Source organism: Esox lucius, chromosome 7 (genome assembly GCF_011004845.1).
Source record: "Esox lucius isolate fEsoLuc1 chromosome 7, fEsoLuc1.pri, whole genome shotgun sequence".
In the NCBI taxonomy this organism is placed as follows: Eukaryota; Metazoa; Chordata; class Actinopteri; order Esociformes; family Esocidae; genus Esox; species Esox lucius.
In genome coordinates this window covers 1,902,297-1,914,954 of record NC_047575.1, presented here as the reverse complement: position 1 = coordinate 1,914,954, position 12,658 = coordinate 1,902,297, and the positions used below count along the sequence as shown (strand labels likewise).

The 12,658-nt window shown below is 41.0% G+C and overlaps 2 protein-coding genes across 2 annotated transcripts in view; both read right to left on the bottom strand.

The window, feature by feature from the left end:
- LOC105007737 (forkhead box protein O1-A) overlaps positions 1–2,471 on the bottom strand; it is a 33,283-nt gene extending 30,812 nt beyond the window's left edge. The window contains exon 1 of the mRNA XM_010866763.4: positions 1,572–2,471. Within this exon, the coding sequence (XP_010865065.2) occupies positions 1,572–2,150 (579 nt within the window). The 5' untranslated portion in view covers positions 2,151–2,471. The remainder of the gene's footprint in view (positions 1–1,571) is intronic.
- A 3,806-nt stretch (positions 2,472–6,277) lies between these two features.
- Positions 6,278–12,588, bottom strand: mrps31 (mitochondrial ribosomal protein S31). Its single transcript, XM_010866762.5, has 6 exons — positions 12,387–12,588; positions 11,358–12,161; positions 11,064–11,210; positions 10,537–10,686; positions 7,131–7,345; positions 6,278–6,959 (listed from the first exon to the last, which is right to left on the bottom strand). Exons 1-6 carry the CDS (start codon positions 12,500–12,502, stop codon positions 6,724–6,726), a joined length of 1,668 nt encoding a protein of 555 aa, XP_010865064.2. The 5' UTR covers positions 12,503–12,588; the 3' UTR covers positions 6,278–6,723.
- Positions 12,589–12,658: the final 70 nt, after the last annotated feature.

Here is a 12,658-nt window from a genome sequence, read left to right as displayed (position 1 = left end):
GATAGGGGTTGGGTTGCAACGTGGTCTCAGGGGACTATGTAGACTATTTAATGGAAATCCATGGCACCCGATTTCAAATTATATGTTACGTTAGGTTACAGTACAATGCGCTACCAAAACATATAATACATTATGAATTGGCTAAAACTTAACATATCTTACAAATGCTATTACAGCGTATAATATGTTGAACGCTATTAAAACATATATGTCAGACAAACTTATCACATTTTACAAACGCTGCAAATTTGAACAAAACATACAAGTTTCAAATCAGCAACATTGGAATCGAGAGGCAGGCACCCTATCCACTGCTTCACACAAGGCATATGAACAGAACTGAATGAGTAGTGGCCCATATTCGCTAGCATATGTAATAAATGCATTTTAACGTTACAGTTAGGTTTATGTTAGGTATCACAGCACTGGGGTTAAGGTTAAGGTTTGGGGTAAGGTTAGAAAATGAAAAAGGTTAGGTATTACAGCACTGGGGTTCAGGTTAGGGTTTGGGTATCACAGCACTGGGGTTAAGTTTAGGGTTAAGGTTATATATCACATCACTGGGGTTAAGGTTAGGATTAAGGTTTGGGGTAAGGTTAGAAAACGAAAAAGGTTAGGTGAAGGTTTGGTTAGGTATCACAGCACTGGGGTTCAAGTTAGGGTTTGGGTTAAGGTTAGGTATCACAGCACTAGGGTTAAAGTTAGGGTTCAAATTTGGTTTAGGGTTACAAAGAAAATAACTTTAAATATATTAATGTTGTATTATCACTACTCGCTTCCTCCCACAGCTTTTTGTCTGGAGTAGTGGGTAAAGCACCCGTCTGTGAAGCGGAAGGTCCCCGGTTGGAAACACCGCTTACCGTTATTTTTCCTGGATTTTTACTCTAACGTTACTGTACCTAATATAATATATCTTACGAAATCGGCTGGCAAAGATTTATGTAAAATTGTCTGCGTAATCCCCCTGAGACCAGGTTGCAACAGGCGAGGGTCCTCTAACTGCATCGCAAATTAAGAGTTGACTGGGGCGGCTTGAGATCATACTTGCTCATGGTTTGACTGCAGGCAAGTAATGAACAGGTCTCCCCTCTCCACGCCATTTACTGTTTTTAGATGATTCAGCGCACGCACACCTCCAAACGCGCACACCTTGGACGTCAAGAAAAATAAAACCCGCCAACTCGAGAAGAAACAACACGCACAAATTGCACATGGTTCCACGCCAATCCAAGAGTGAGACTTATTTCCATATCTGTCGTACCAGGTCGTCGGATGAGCCCCGTACACGCATCGCAGTGCACGCGCTACAGGTGAAGCGCATAACAGCCCTCAGAAAGGACACAATTTGTTTCTTGCTTTTTTTCCACTTCCCTGAGGCCTGCAAACACCCCCCCCCCCCCCATGCCGCCTCAATGCTGGACATAATAGCACGTCGAGAAGTATGCCTAGTGACGTCGGCGCGTGTTTGTATTCTAAACCATGTTATTTAATAGGCAATAATTAATAATGAGTTGAATATAGAATTGGCCTAAATGTCATATTATATTACGCAGGGCCGTACGAGTGCTTACCTTCCAACCTGCGGAGCTATTACTGTCTCCTTTATCCTTAAAATAAGGCACGCTCTTCACCATCCAGTCATAGATTTGCGACAAGGTGAGTCGCTTCTCCGGTGAGCTCTCAATGGCCTTGGTGATGAGATCCGCGTAGGACATATTCCCCCAGGCGTTACGGCGCGACGAGCTGCTTTTTCTCTGCGCAGCAGCAGACACTGGATTCACCCCAATGGGGGACGAAAGCGGGGGCACCTGTTGCTGGGGCGGCAGCTGAGGTCCTGGCTGCTGTAACTGTGGATGTTGTTGCTGCTGCCGGTGTATGCAGTTCTCTTGGCACTGGAAATCATTGCATAAAACGATCGGTTTCGGATCCGGGTAGTCCTCCGACTCCTCCAACAAGCTTAGATTACTGATGAAATCGACATTCCCCCCCGGCTCCTGCTTGACTGAAGGCGCTGGTGAAGATGTGTTCGAGTTGGCCGGGTCGATGAACTCCGGTCGAGGCAGAGGCCAGGTGCATGAACGCTGCCTGGGGAGCGGCTCGAAATCTGGGTCTATATCAACCAACTGTTGCGACGAAGGTACTTCTGCCATCTCGAAAGCAAACGGAAAAATAGCGCTACTGTCACATATAGACACTTATGGATTGGTCCAATGCCGACACTCAAAACAAAAGTTTAGAAACCGTCGTCACTGACACTGACAACCGCCGGTGGTTTGCGAAAAAACTGAATAAAAGGAAACTCACTAAAGGTTGTGCTTTATCTAAATGTCAGCGTCTTTACAACCCAACGTAATCCGTGTTCTGTTCGTAGCATGTCTATCGCACCCGGCTCCGTCGTTGTCTAATGTCAATCACGGTTATATTACGTTTGTAAATCCTACGAAATCTTCTGGTAACACCCACTAGGACTTTGAGTGACAGTCATGGGCCACCAATGATAAACGCATGTCTACAAAGTAAACAGGACCAGGCTTTTACATAATGCATGTTTCTGTTCCTATTCTATAGTAAAAAATATTTTCCCACCCTGAAAACAGGGTCTAGTTAGTTCAAACATTTAAACATGGAAACACAATGGGGAGTGCAAATGGGATTAAACAATGTTTTTTTATTTTACCTGTTTAGCCTAGACTGCTTCTACTGGGAGCTGTCAGGGATGTCAATGTTATTAGGTCCACAGTGTAAAATGTTGGAAAGCTTGGGATTCATCTAAATATTAATAAAATGTATATACACTAGCTACTTGTGTGTGTGTATATATATATACACACACACACACACACACACACATATTTATATATACATATATAGCTACTTGTGTACTTTTTTCTCTTTAACAGCATGTATACTAGTAACGATGATGTTATACAGTTAGGGACAGAAATATTTGGACACTGACACCATTTTCATTATCTTGGCTCTGTACGCCACCACAATGAATTTGAAATGAAACAACCGAGATGCAATTGAAGTGCAGACTTTCATCTTCAATTCAAGTGGTTGAACAAAAATATTGTATGAAATGTTAAGGAATTGTAACCAGTTTCATACACAGTCCCCTTATTTCAGGGGCTCAAATGTAAATGGACAAATTAACACAATCTTTGTTGAGGAATCCTTTCCAGACTGTTTCAAGTCTGGAATGCATGGACATCACCAAAATGCTGGATTTCTGACTTTGTGATGCTTTGCCAGGGCTTTTACGGCAGCTGTCTTCAGTTGTTGTTTGTTCGTGGGTCTTTCTGCCTTAAGTTTTGTTCTTGATCGTGTTGATATCAGGTGATTGACTCAGCTATTGCAGAATATTCCACTTCTTTGCCTTAAAAAACTCCAGGGTTGCTTTCGCAGTATGTTTTGGGTTCTTTTCCATCTGTAAAGTGAAGTGAATGTCTAATCAACTTTGCTGAATTTGGCTGAATCTGAGCAGACAATATATCCCTATACACTTCAGAATTCATCCAGCTGCTTCTGTTTTCTGTCACATAATCAGTAAACACTAGTGACCCATTGCCATTGGAAGCCATGCATGCACATGCCATCACATTCCTTCCACTGTGTTTTACAGATGATGTCTTCATATCATGAGCCGTTCCAAGCCTTCTCCATACTTTTTTCTTCCCATCATTCTGGTACAGGTTGATCTTAGTTTCATCTGTCCAATTAATGCTGTTCCAGAACTGGGCTGGCTTTTTTAGATGTTTTTTGGCAAAGTCTAATCTGGCCATTCTATTCTTGAGGCTTATGAATGTTTTGCACCTTGTCGTGAAACCCTCTGCATTTGCTCTCATGAAGTCTTCTCTTTTTGGTAGCCTTGGATAATTATATGCCTACCTCCTGAAGAGTGTTCTTTACTTGGCTGGATGTTGTGAAGGGGTTTTTCTTTACCATGGAAAGGATCCTACGATCATCCACCACTGTTGTCTTTCTTGGGTGTCCAGGCCTTTTTATGTTGCAGAGCTCACCAGTGCGTTCTTTTCTTCTCAGAATGTTCCAAACTGTTTATTTGACCACTCCTAATGTTCCTGCTATCTTTCTGATGGATTTTAGTTTTTTTTGCAGCCTAAGGATGGCCTGTTTCACTTGCATTGAGAACTCTTTTGACTGCATGTTGTTGGTTCAAAGCAAAAGCTTCCAAATATGAATGCCACACCAGATCTTTCATCTGCTTTATTGATGAAGAAATAATGAAGGAATAGCCCACACCTGTGAAACAGTTTTTGAGTCAATTGTCCAATTACTTGGACAAAGAAATGTGTAGGCCTATTACATCTACCTTTCACTCATTTAGAAGGCACAGGCGAACAGGAGCACTTTAAATTATTTGCTAAACAGATTTCTTCTCACCTTATCAGCTGTAGGACTCAAAACAGTGACCTTTTGGTTACTGGCCCAGTGCAGTAATAACTATTCAACACATGACATAACTATGCATTTCATGGTTAATCTACACTTGTTGTTAAACAAAGCATGTGACAAATACAATTTCATTGTACACATAAACATCTAAAAATAACTATGTTAAGATCTATTGGTGGAATATTGCACATATCACATGTTCACATAACTCCTGTGAGCCCTCATGGAAGTTTTTCTTATCAAATTAGTGTGTTAGCACGGTGTCTCAACAGCATGATGGAGAAAAGGGCAGTAAAAACGTGTAGCCTGTGCGTGGATATGTTCATGCTCTTGCCGACTGCATTTCTTTAAATGCATTGTTTTGAATGACAATAAGGAGTTGGCAATGACAGCACAAACAGTGGCATTGAGGCAAGAAAACAGGTGACTGACTCAGAGAATTTGGTAATGTTAACATCTTCTATTAGGGTCTGGCAATACCACAGCTGAGTAATTATCTGAGCACACAGTCTGAGCACATGATCCTGTCTGGACTCTGTGTTCTTCCTAAATGGCTTCTTATTTTCTACTTAGTGCACTACTACATATCAGAGCCATATAGGTATTGCACTTAGTAGGTACATCTGTAACATTTGGGACTCAGACTCCTTACAAGTGGTACCCATTTGTCCCGGTCACTTCGACTTTCCTCAAACAGGCAATTACAACATTGGCTAAAATAGTAAACCTGTGTTTCGCATCTTCACCTGTATTTGGGTGTGGAAACTTGCACACATATTGGTTTTAATTACGAACAGTATACAATAAAAAGCTGAACAATGTGCTGTATAGACAGCGGATCGACAGTGACACAAGAACTGTCATTTTAGGCCACTGAAGAATAATAGGGACACTACTGCCCCCTTGTGGATGAGTCGTCATTAGCCATCGTATACCTGTCATTCACTTGACTGTATGTATAGTGAACAGCTGCATTTGAAGATCCTTGATGCAATATTTATTTGCAGACTTTCAGAAGCCTAATAGGCTTATAACAAATTCTTCCTCCAAATGTGTTCATATTATCATGTGGTACAGACAAGCAATTGTGGTATGAATACATTTGTGGGATTTTACCTTAGGAATCAAAGAAACTCCCTTTCATTGAATAACGTGCCAGGGGCTTTTATTTCTTGTGGTCAACACAATGGGACTGCTAAGGGTGTTTTTAGAACAAGACCGTAATCAGTAGGTTTTTGCTTTCTTTGTTTTTTTCACCCTCCTAACCTCCTTTTCCTGTCAAAATGTTTTACGGGTGAACATAATGTCGCAATGAGTGAGTGAATGTACACAACTTAAAGCACTTTGGCATAGGGCAACACGTCCTGTTGCAAATGTGCGTCTCCAGTGCCATGATATTCCCTATATTGTGCACTACTTTTCCGCCCTGTTCCAAAGTGGGACTAGGGGGCCATTTGGAACAATTCACTAATTTCACAGCTGACCCAGGACCTGTGGAAAATCATAAATCATGATCCCACTTTAGGAAATGCTTTGAGAGTGTTTATAGGAAAATTTTACACAACAATTGCATGGAGAATTGTTTTTCCAAATGTAATCTCGGTTAGGTTAGAGGCCTTTCTATTAAAACCATTCAACAAAACATTCCTCCAACTCCATCCTGTTTGTCTTACAGTGAGGTAACCAAAGCCAAAACATGAAACCGATCGACCACTTTTATGTATACAGAAAAGATGCAGGCATTATTATTTTTAAAATGAATGGGCAATAATATTTTCAGAGAGCTTTACAGGATTAGGGAAATTAAAACTATTTGCGTACCACCTTCTGCGCTCAAAGAAATCCTAGCCGCAAACAAAGGTTTTAGAAACAAAAGGTTTTATTTCAATAACATCCCAATGCTGTTCAACAACAAATATTTTGAACACATATCTTGCTCAGCGGTAATTTCAATTTGCACATTAAATTAAATGTTACTCTTCTACAAGGAACTATGGTACAAAAACTTGTCCAAAGCAAACAAAGTTTTTACCTTCTCTTCAGTAAACGGAAAAGAAGCATGGACAGCATGTTATGCCACAAAGTTTTTGAACAACATTGGGAACCCAACACATTCAATTAAGGGACCTGTTCTGTTAAGCAACTTCAATTGTTCTCTGGAACGTGAGTGTTTACCATCCCATCTCTAGGTGATGGATGACATTTCAGGGAGCCTGGTCCAGCCTCTTCCTTGAGAGGCAGTGTCATGCCATAGGAGTCCAACAGCCATGTCAGCCAAGTGTTTATTGTCTATTTTACCACAACAGTTCAGTTTAGGTAAACCTCTGCCTCTTTGAGGACCTCCTCTTTCTGCCTGAAGTAGTCCCTGAACCATGCAATGTGATCTCTCTTCTGCTGGACCGTGTAGTAGGGGTTCTTTGCCAGGCCTGAGACTACCAGCTCCATGAAGTGTCGGATGGGTCCCTGTCGAGGGAATCCTTCCTCCAAGTGTTTCTCCAAGAACACGTGTTCATAGAAGGGCACCTGGGCCTCCTCCTCAAGACCTGAGAAAGAAAGAAAAAATACAAAGCTTTTAGGGTCAACGAAAGCCAAACCCATTTTTGTGAGTCATACCCAACATACTTCATCAATTCAATCACATTATAATGACTGATTGCGTCACCAGTTGTCTGTACTTAACTGAAACAGTGGCTAAAACAAAAACAGGAACTCACCAGCCTCGTTGTTGACTGGATACTGCCACAGCTTGCCCACTTTGGTCCACTGGATCATCTCCTCGAAACCGTTACGAGGCAACTGAGTGGCTGACAAACCCACCTTATTGGCTAAGTCAATGTCCCACAGGGTTGGACAAGCTATGTCCTTGTCTGCCTCTGCTTCAGTGCCCGGTGTGAAGATGCTCAGCTTTTTCCCAGAAAAAAGACTCCGCCTGACACCACAGGGTAAAAGGACAAGGGTCAAGTTTACTCAGACATTAAGTAAATACATGATGTACAGTGGATATAAAGTCTACACACCCCTGTGAAAATGCCATGTTCTTGGGATGTAAAAGAATGAGACAAAGATAAATCATGTCAGAACTTTTTCCTTTAATGTGACCTATAACGTGAACAATTCAATTGAAAAAGAAACAAATCTTTGAGGGGGAAAAATTTAAAACTCACAATAACCTGGTTGCATAAGAGTGCACACCCTTAAACTAATACTTTGTTGAAGCACCTTTTGATTTTATTATAGCACTCAATATTTGCCCACGCTCCAAATCTGTAAGATTGCGAGGACATCTCCTGTGCACAGCCCTCTTCAGATCACCCCACAGATATTCAATTAGATTCAGTTCTGGGCTCTGGCTGGGCTATTCCAAAACGTTCATCTTTTGTGGATTTGGATGTGTGCTTTTGGTCGTTGTCGTACTGAAAGGTGAACTTCCTCTTCATCTTTCTAACGAACGCATGAAGGTTTTGTGCCAAAACTGCCTGGTATTTGGAACTATTCATAATACCCACCACCCTGACTAAGGCCCCGGTTCCAGCTGAAGAAAAACAGCCCAAAAGCATGATGCTGACAACACCATGCTTCACTGTGGGTATGGGGTTCTTTGGGTGATGTGGAGTTTTGTTTTTGCACCAAACATACATTTTGGAATTATGGCTAAAAAGTTCAACCTTAGTTTCATCAGACCATAACACATCTTCCCATGTGCTTTTGGGAGACTTCGTGTTTGTTTTTGCAAATTTCAGCTGGGCTTGGATGTTTTTATTTGTAAGAAAAGGCTTCTGTCTTGTCACGCTACCCTATAGCCCATTCATATGAAGAATACGGGAGATTGTTGTCACATGTAGCACACAGCCAGTACTTGCCAGAAATTCCTGCAGTTCCTTTAATGTTCCTGTAGGCCTCTTGGAAGCCTCCCTGACTAGTTTTCTCCTCGTCTTTTAATCAATTTTGGATGGATATCAAGTTCTTGGTAATGTCTCTGTTGTGCCATATTTTCTCTACTTGATGATGACTGTATTCACTGTGTTACAGAGATGGGGACAAGTCACACATGGTCAAGTCCAAGCAATTCTCAAGTCTTAACCATCAAGTCTCGAGTCAAGTCTCAAGTCACAGTTCAGATAAATCAAGCAAGTCAAGGGTTCACCCTAAGCAAGTCAAGTCGAGTCCTTATAAGTTTCAAGTCAAGTCAAGTCACAGTACTAAAGAGATGAACACACACACACACACTGTCCTCTGTTTCTGACTTGCGTTTGGTGCGAAGCTCAATTTAAAAATCAAATATTGTTCTCCTCCGCGGTACAATTTTTTGGGGGGACGAAGCGGAGGGATCTTGAATCAGCCTGAAGGGGTTGTATTCGCTATAACAACCGCCTCGCTATACCTTATCCCGCTTATTACATGGCTACCTACCAAATAAATCTATAATTTGACACAAAATATTGATTTCAAAAGGAATTTATTGATTTAAAAACGATTGTATTGCTTCCTCTAAAGAAAATAATCTGTTCCGTCTCTGGTTAGAATCCTGCAGGCGTCCATAGCAACGCGCTGTTTTTCATGGCAACGGTCTGGTATCAAGAAATAACACGCATTCTGCACTGGAATTCAGCCAATCCATGTAATAAGGGCTAATAATAACAACCTTATAAACTAATTATTGTGACTGAAAAACTGCCTAATATGTAATTACGCTGTAATTATTCTTGTCTGTATGAGTAAAAAAAAAAAACTCTTCGAAATGTTTAGGTGCTAGTAATCACATCGGCGCCTCCATGTTAGCCTTTCATGCAGTAAAGTTAACTGTTATGGTGTAAGCACAATTCTTTTTAGTTTCCACACGCAGTCCACAAACACTTGAAAATGCCCACATTTAATACAGACATTATAGCCAATGTGTAATAATATACATGCCCATCAACATTAAAATTCAGGCTATGCCACTATTATAGTCAAATTCCCTTACATCTATTTACCAGACGTATTCAGTAATGATAATGTTCACATTTCTAACAAGAAAAAAACAAACATAATATGCAACCAAGGCCAAATTATGACAAACAAAAGATTAATTCATTACATTAGTAACTTAATCGTTATAGATCTTAGTGAAACTGACTATGAAGAGATTACTTTCTTACCTTTCCTTGTGGTTCTTAAAATAACGAATGAAATTTGACGTTGTTGCATATTTTGCATCTGGCAAATCTTTTTTTATTCACACGGTCCAGTTCAAAGTCCTTGTATCCAAACGATACTATATGTGGAGCTCGACTAACGTTACTGTCTGCCATGTTTGGCGCGGTTTGAATTGTGCAGCGTTAAAGGCACATACGCTGATTAGTGGTGCTGATGTCACAACATATAAAATAATTTTATTGCTGTTTGTTTATTATAAGTTCAAGTCATTGTCGAGTCTTCCACTTCAAGTCAAGTCTCAAGTAACTTGTTCTCAAGTCAAAGTCAAGTCAAGTAATTTTCATACTTTAATCAAGCAAGTCACAAGTCCTGAAAATTGTGACTCGAGTCAGACTCGAGTCAAGTCATGTGACTCGAGTCCCCCACCTCTGCTGTGTTCCATGGTATATCTAATGTTTTGAAAATTCTTTTTTGTACCCTTCTTCTGACTGATATCTTTCAACAATGAGATCCGTCTGATGGTTTGGAAGCTCTCTGCGGACCACGGCTTTTGCTCTGAGGTGCAACTAAGAAAATGTCAGGAAAATCCTACTAGCTGAACTTTATTTGGGATTAATCAGAGTCACTTTAAATGATGGCAGATGTGCAATGACTTCTATTTTAACATGAGTTAGAATGTGATTGGTTATTTCTGAACACAGCCACATCCCCAGTTATAAGAAGGTGTGCACACTTATGCAACCAGGTTATTGTAAGGTTCTTATTTTTCATTTTTCACCCTCAAACATTTCAGTTTGTTTTTCAATTTAATTGTTCACATTATGGGTCACATTAAAAGTGGAAGCTTAAACATGATTTATCACAAACACCTGGCATTTTAACAGGGGTGTATACACTTTTTATATCCACTGTATAACTACCAAGACTGAAAGTCTCTTTGGGAACCCACAGAATAACACAGGAAAGCTGCACAGCAGTACTCACCTCCTCCGTAGGCCACCATCCAGCTCTGCAGTAATGCCCCTGTCATTGGTGTAGCCATGCCCATCATCATCAAAGCGGATCTGATTGGTCGGCCGTGCATTCTGCCTGCCGTTGGGCCTCTTCCCCACCTTCATGTCCGAAATGATAACCCTGACGGAATGATACCTTTATTAGATGTCAAATCTATTGGTTTCACAGCTGGTAGATAACACTACAGACTAATCTGCGTTCAGATGAAAAGACGCAACATAACTTTAGTTACATTTCAGTCATTTGATAGACTAGTGACCTATAATCAGCATATTAATTTCAAGTAAGTAAAACCACCTCATATTTATAAGCACCAGGTAGCTTAGCGGTTACAGCATCTGACCAGTAACCAAAAGGTAACTAGATCAAATCCCCAAAACTGTTGTTTTGGCCCTGTGCAAAGCAGTTAAGTCAACTTAAGAAGAGAATAAAAATAAACCTTTTAAAGAACTTTATGTGCAATCTGAGCTAGCTCACTAAATGAGAAGGTGCAATACCCAATGTTGTCTCCATTCTTCTGAGCCTCTCCAACTGCCTCATGTTGTCTCAGCTTTTTCAGCAACTCTGATTCGGCTTTGCTCTTGTTGGGCAGGGTGGACGCAGCAGCAGAGGCTGCAGCAACCAACTCGGGGCTTAGCGTCTGTCTGCACACAAACCGGACAGATTTAGTTTGGTGGAAAGTGTGATACACCTAGACACCTACATTTCATTTTAAATGACCAGTGCTAAGAAGAAGCAGTTGAATCTCTGAAAGAAAGATTGACAAAATGACACTGCATCAGTCTCTTCACCTGGGGGTTGGTGCTGTGGCATTGGCCATGCCAGGGGCCTCCTGAAACATACTGATGGTGCTCTCCATAGTGTCCGTCTTGGGCCTGGCAGCCAGCTCAGAGATCCTCTGCATCTTCAAGGCCTTTAGCTTCCTCTTGTTGGTCACGTCAACTTTCATTTCCCCAAGAAGTGTCAGAAGACTTTCCTTCCCACTCTTCACCGATTGAATTTGCTCCTTGGGAAATATATCTGTTCTTTGATTTTCTGCCTTCTGCTGGACGAATTTGTCTCCCACCATATTTAATTCTGCTGCCTCTTCTGTTTTAACCTGGATCCTTGTGATTGTTTCACACTTGTTTACAACCTCCATAGTATCTTCTGGGTTTTGGTCGACCCCTCCTGTTCTACTGGCTGTTGTGATTGCTTCCATTTTCAAGCCCTTTTTTATTTCTGCCATCTTTACTTCTAGAATTGGCTGACATTCTGTTGTAGTCGATATTGCTTGAATTGTATTGTTCTCTGCTACTCTCTCCATCTTCGTGTCTAGATTATGGTCAAACCTTTTGGTTTTTACTATAATTTCAACATTCTCACTCTCCTGGACCGGAACCCTTTCTGAACTCACGCTCTGCTCGCTCGGTTCAGCAATCATCTTAACATGATCTTGTAACTCAACCAACTTTTCTCCAACCACCTGGACTGCTTCCTTCTGTACACCACCCTGTACAACACTTTTGTCCTTGAGGACAAGTGGCTCATCTTTCCTTTCACAGTAGGCAACTGAGCTTGTTCCAAATGCATTGGAAACCCGTCCATTTGCAGCTCTGTGAAGAGACAAGCAGACATCAGTTAAAAATGGAAGCAATTGTATTATAAATTAACTTGCAAGACACAGATTTTTTTTGCAGTACTGAACAAATTATTTTGACTCTAGGTACAGTTTTTAAACGTAGTTAGTTAGCTTCATACAGTATCTCTGCAAGCTAACGTTAGCTAGCTTGCTTGAAATTGTCATAACCTTGTATATAGCAGCTGATATGAGAACTTACCGGCAAATTGGTAGTGTCCTGTCACATTTTGATGACCTCAAACATGACTCACGGTTGTACACATGTAATGCACAACCTCTAGTCTGATAGACTGACACTATTAATCGTCTGTACATACTTGCTCTTCACAAGTGATTACAATGTCGTACACACACGTTTCCTCCTTGTGCAATAATGAAACTTGCCGTAGTGAAACATTTGGCAAACGAATGGTTCCGCACGTTGTTCACGTAGTATAGTCAGTTTTGCCAGATGTGGAAGTTTCCTGCATA

Coding starts and splice junctions, on each gene's coding strand:
- mrps31 (XM_010866762.5), bottom strand. CDS start 12,502: ATGTACAGACGATTAATAGTGTCAGTCTATCAGACTAGAGGTTGTGCA. Junction 10,687..11,063: donor AAGAATGGAGACAACATTGG/GTATTGCACCTT, acceptor TCATTCCGTCAG/GGTTATCATTTCGGACATGA. Junction 7,346..10,536: donor GATGGTGGCCTACGGAGGAG/GTGAGTACTGCT, acceptor CTGTGGTGTCAG/GCGGAGTCTTTTTTCTGGGA.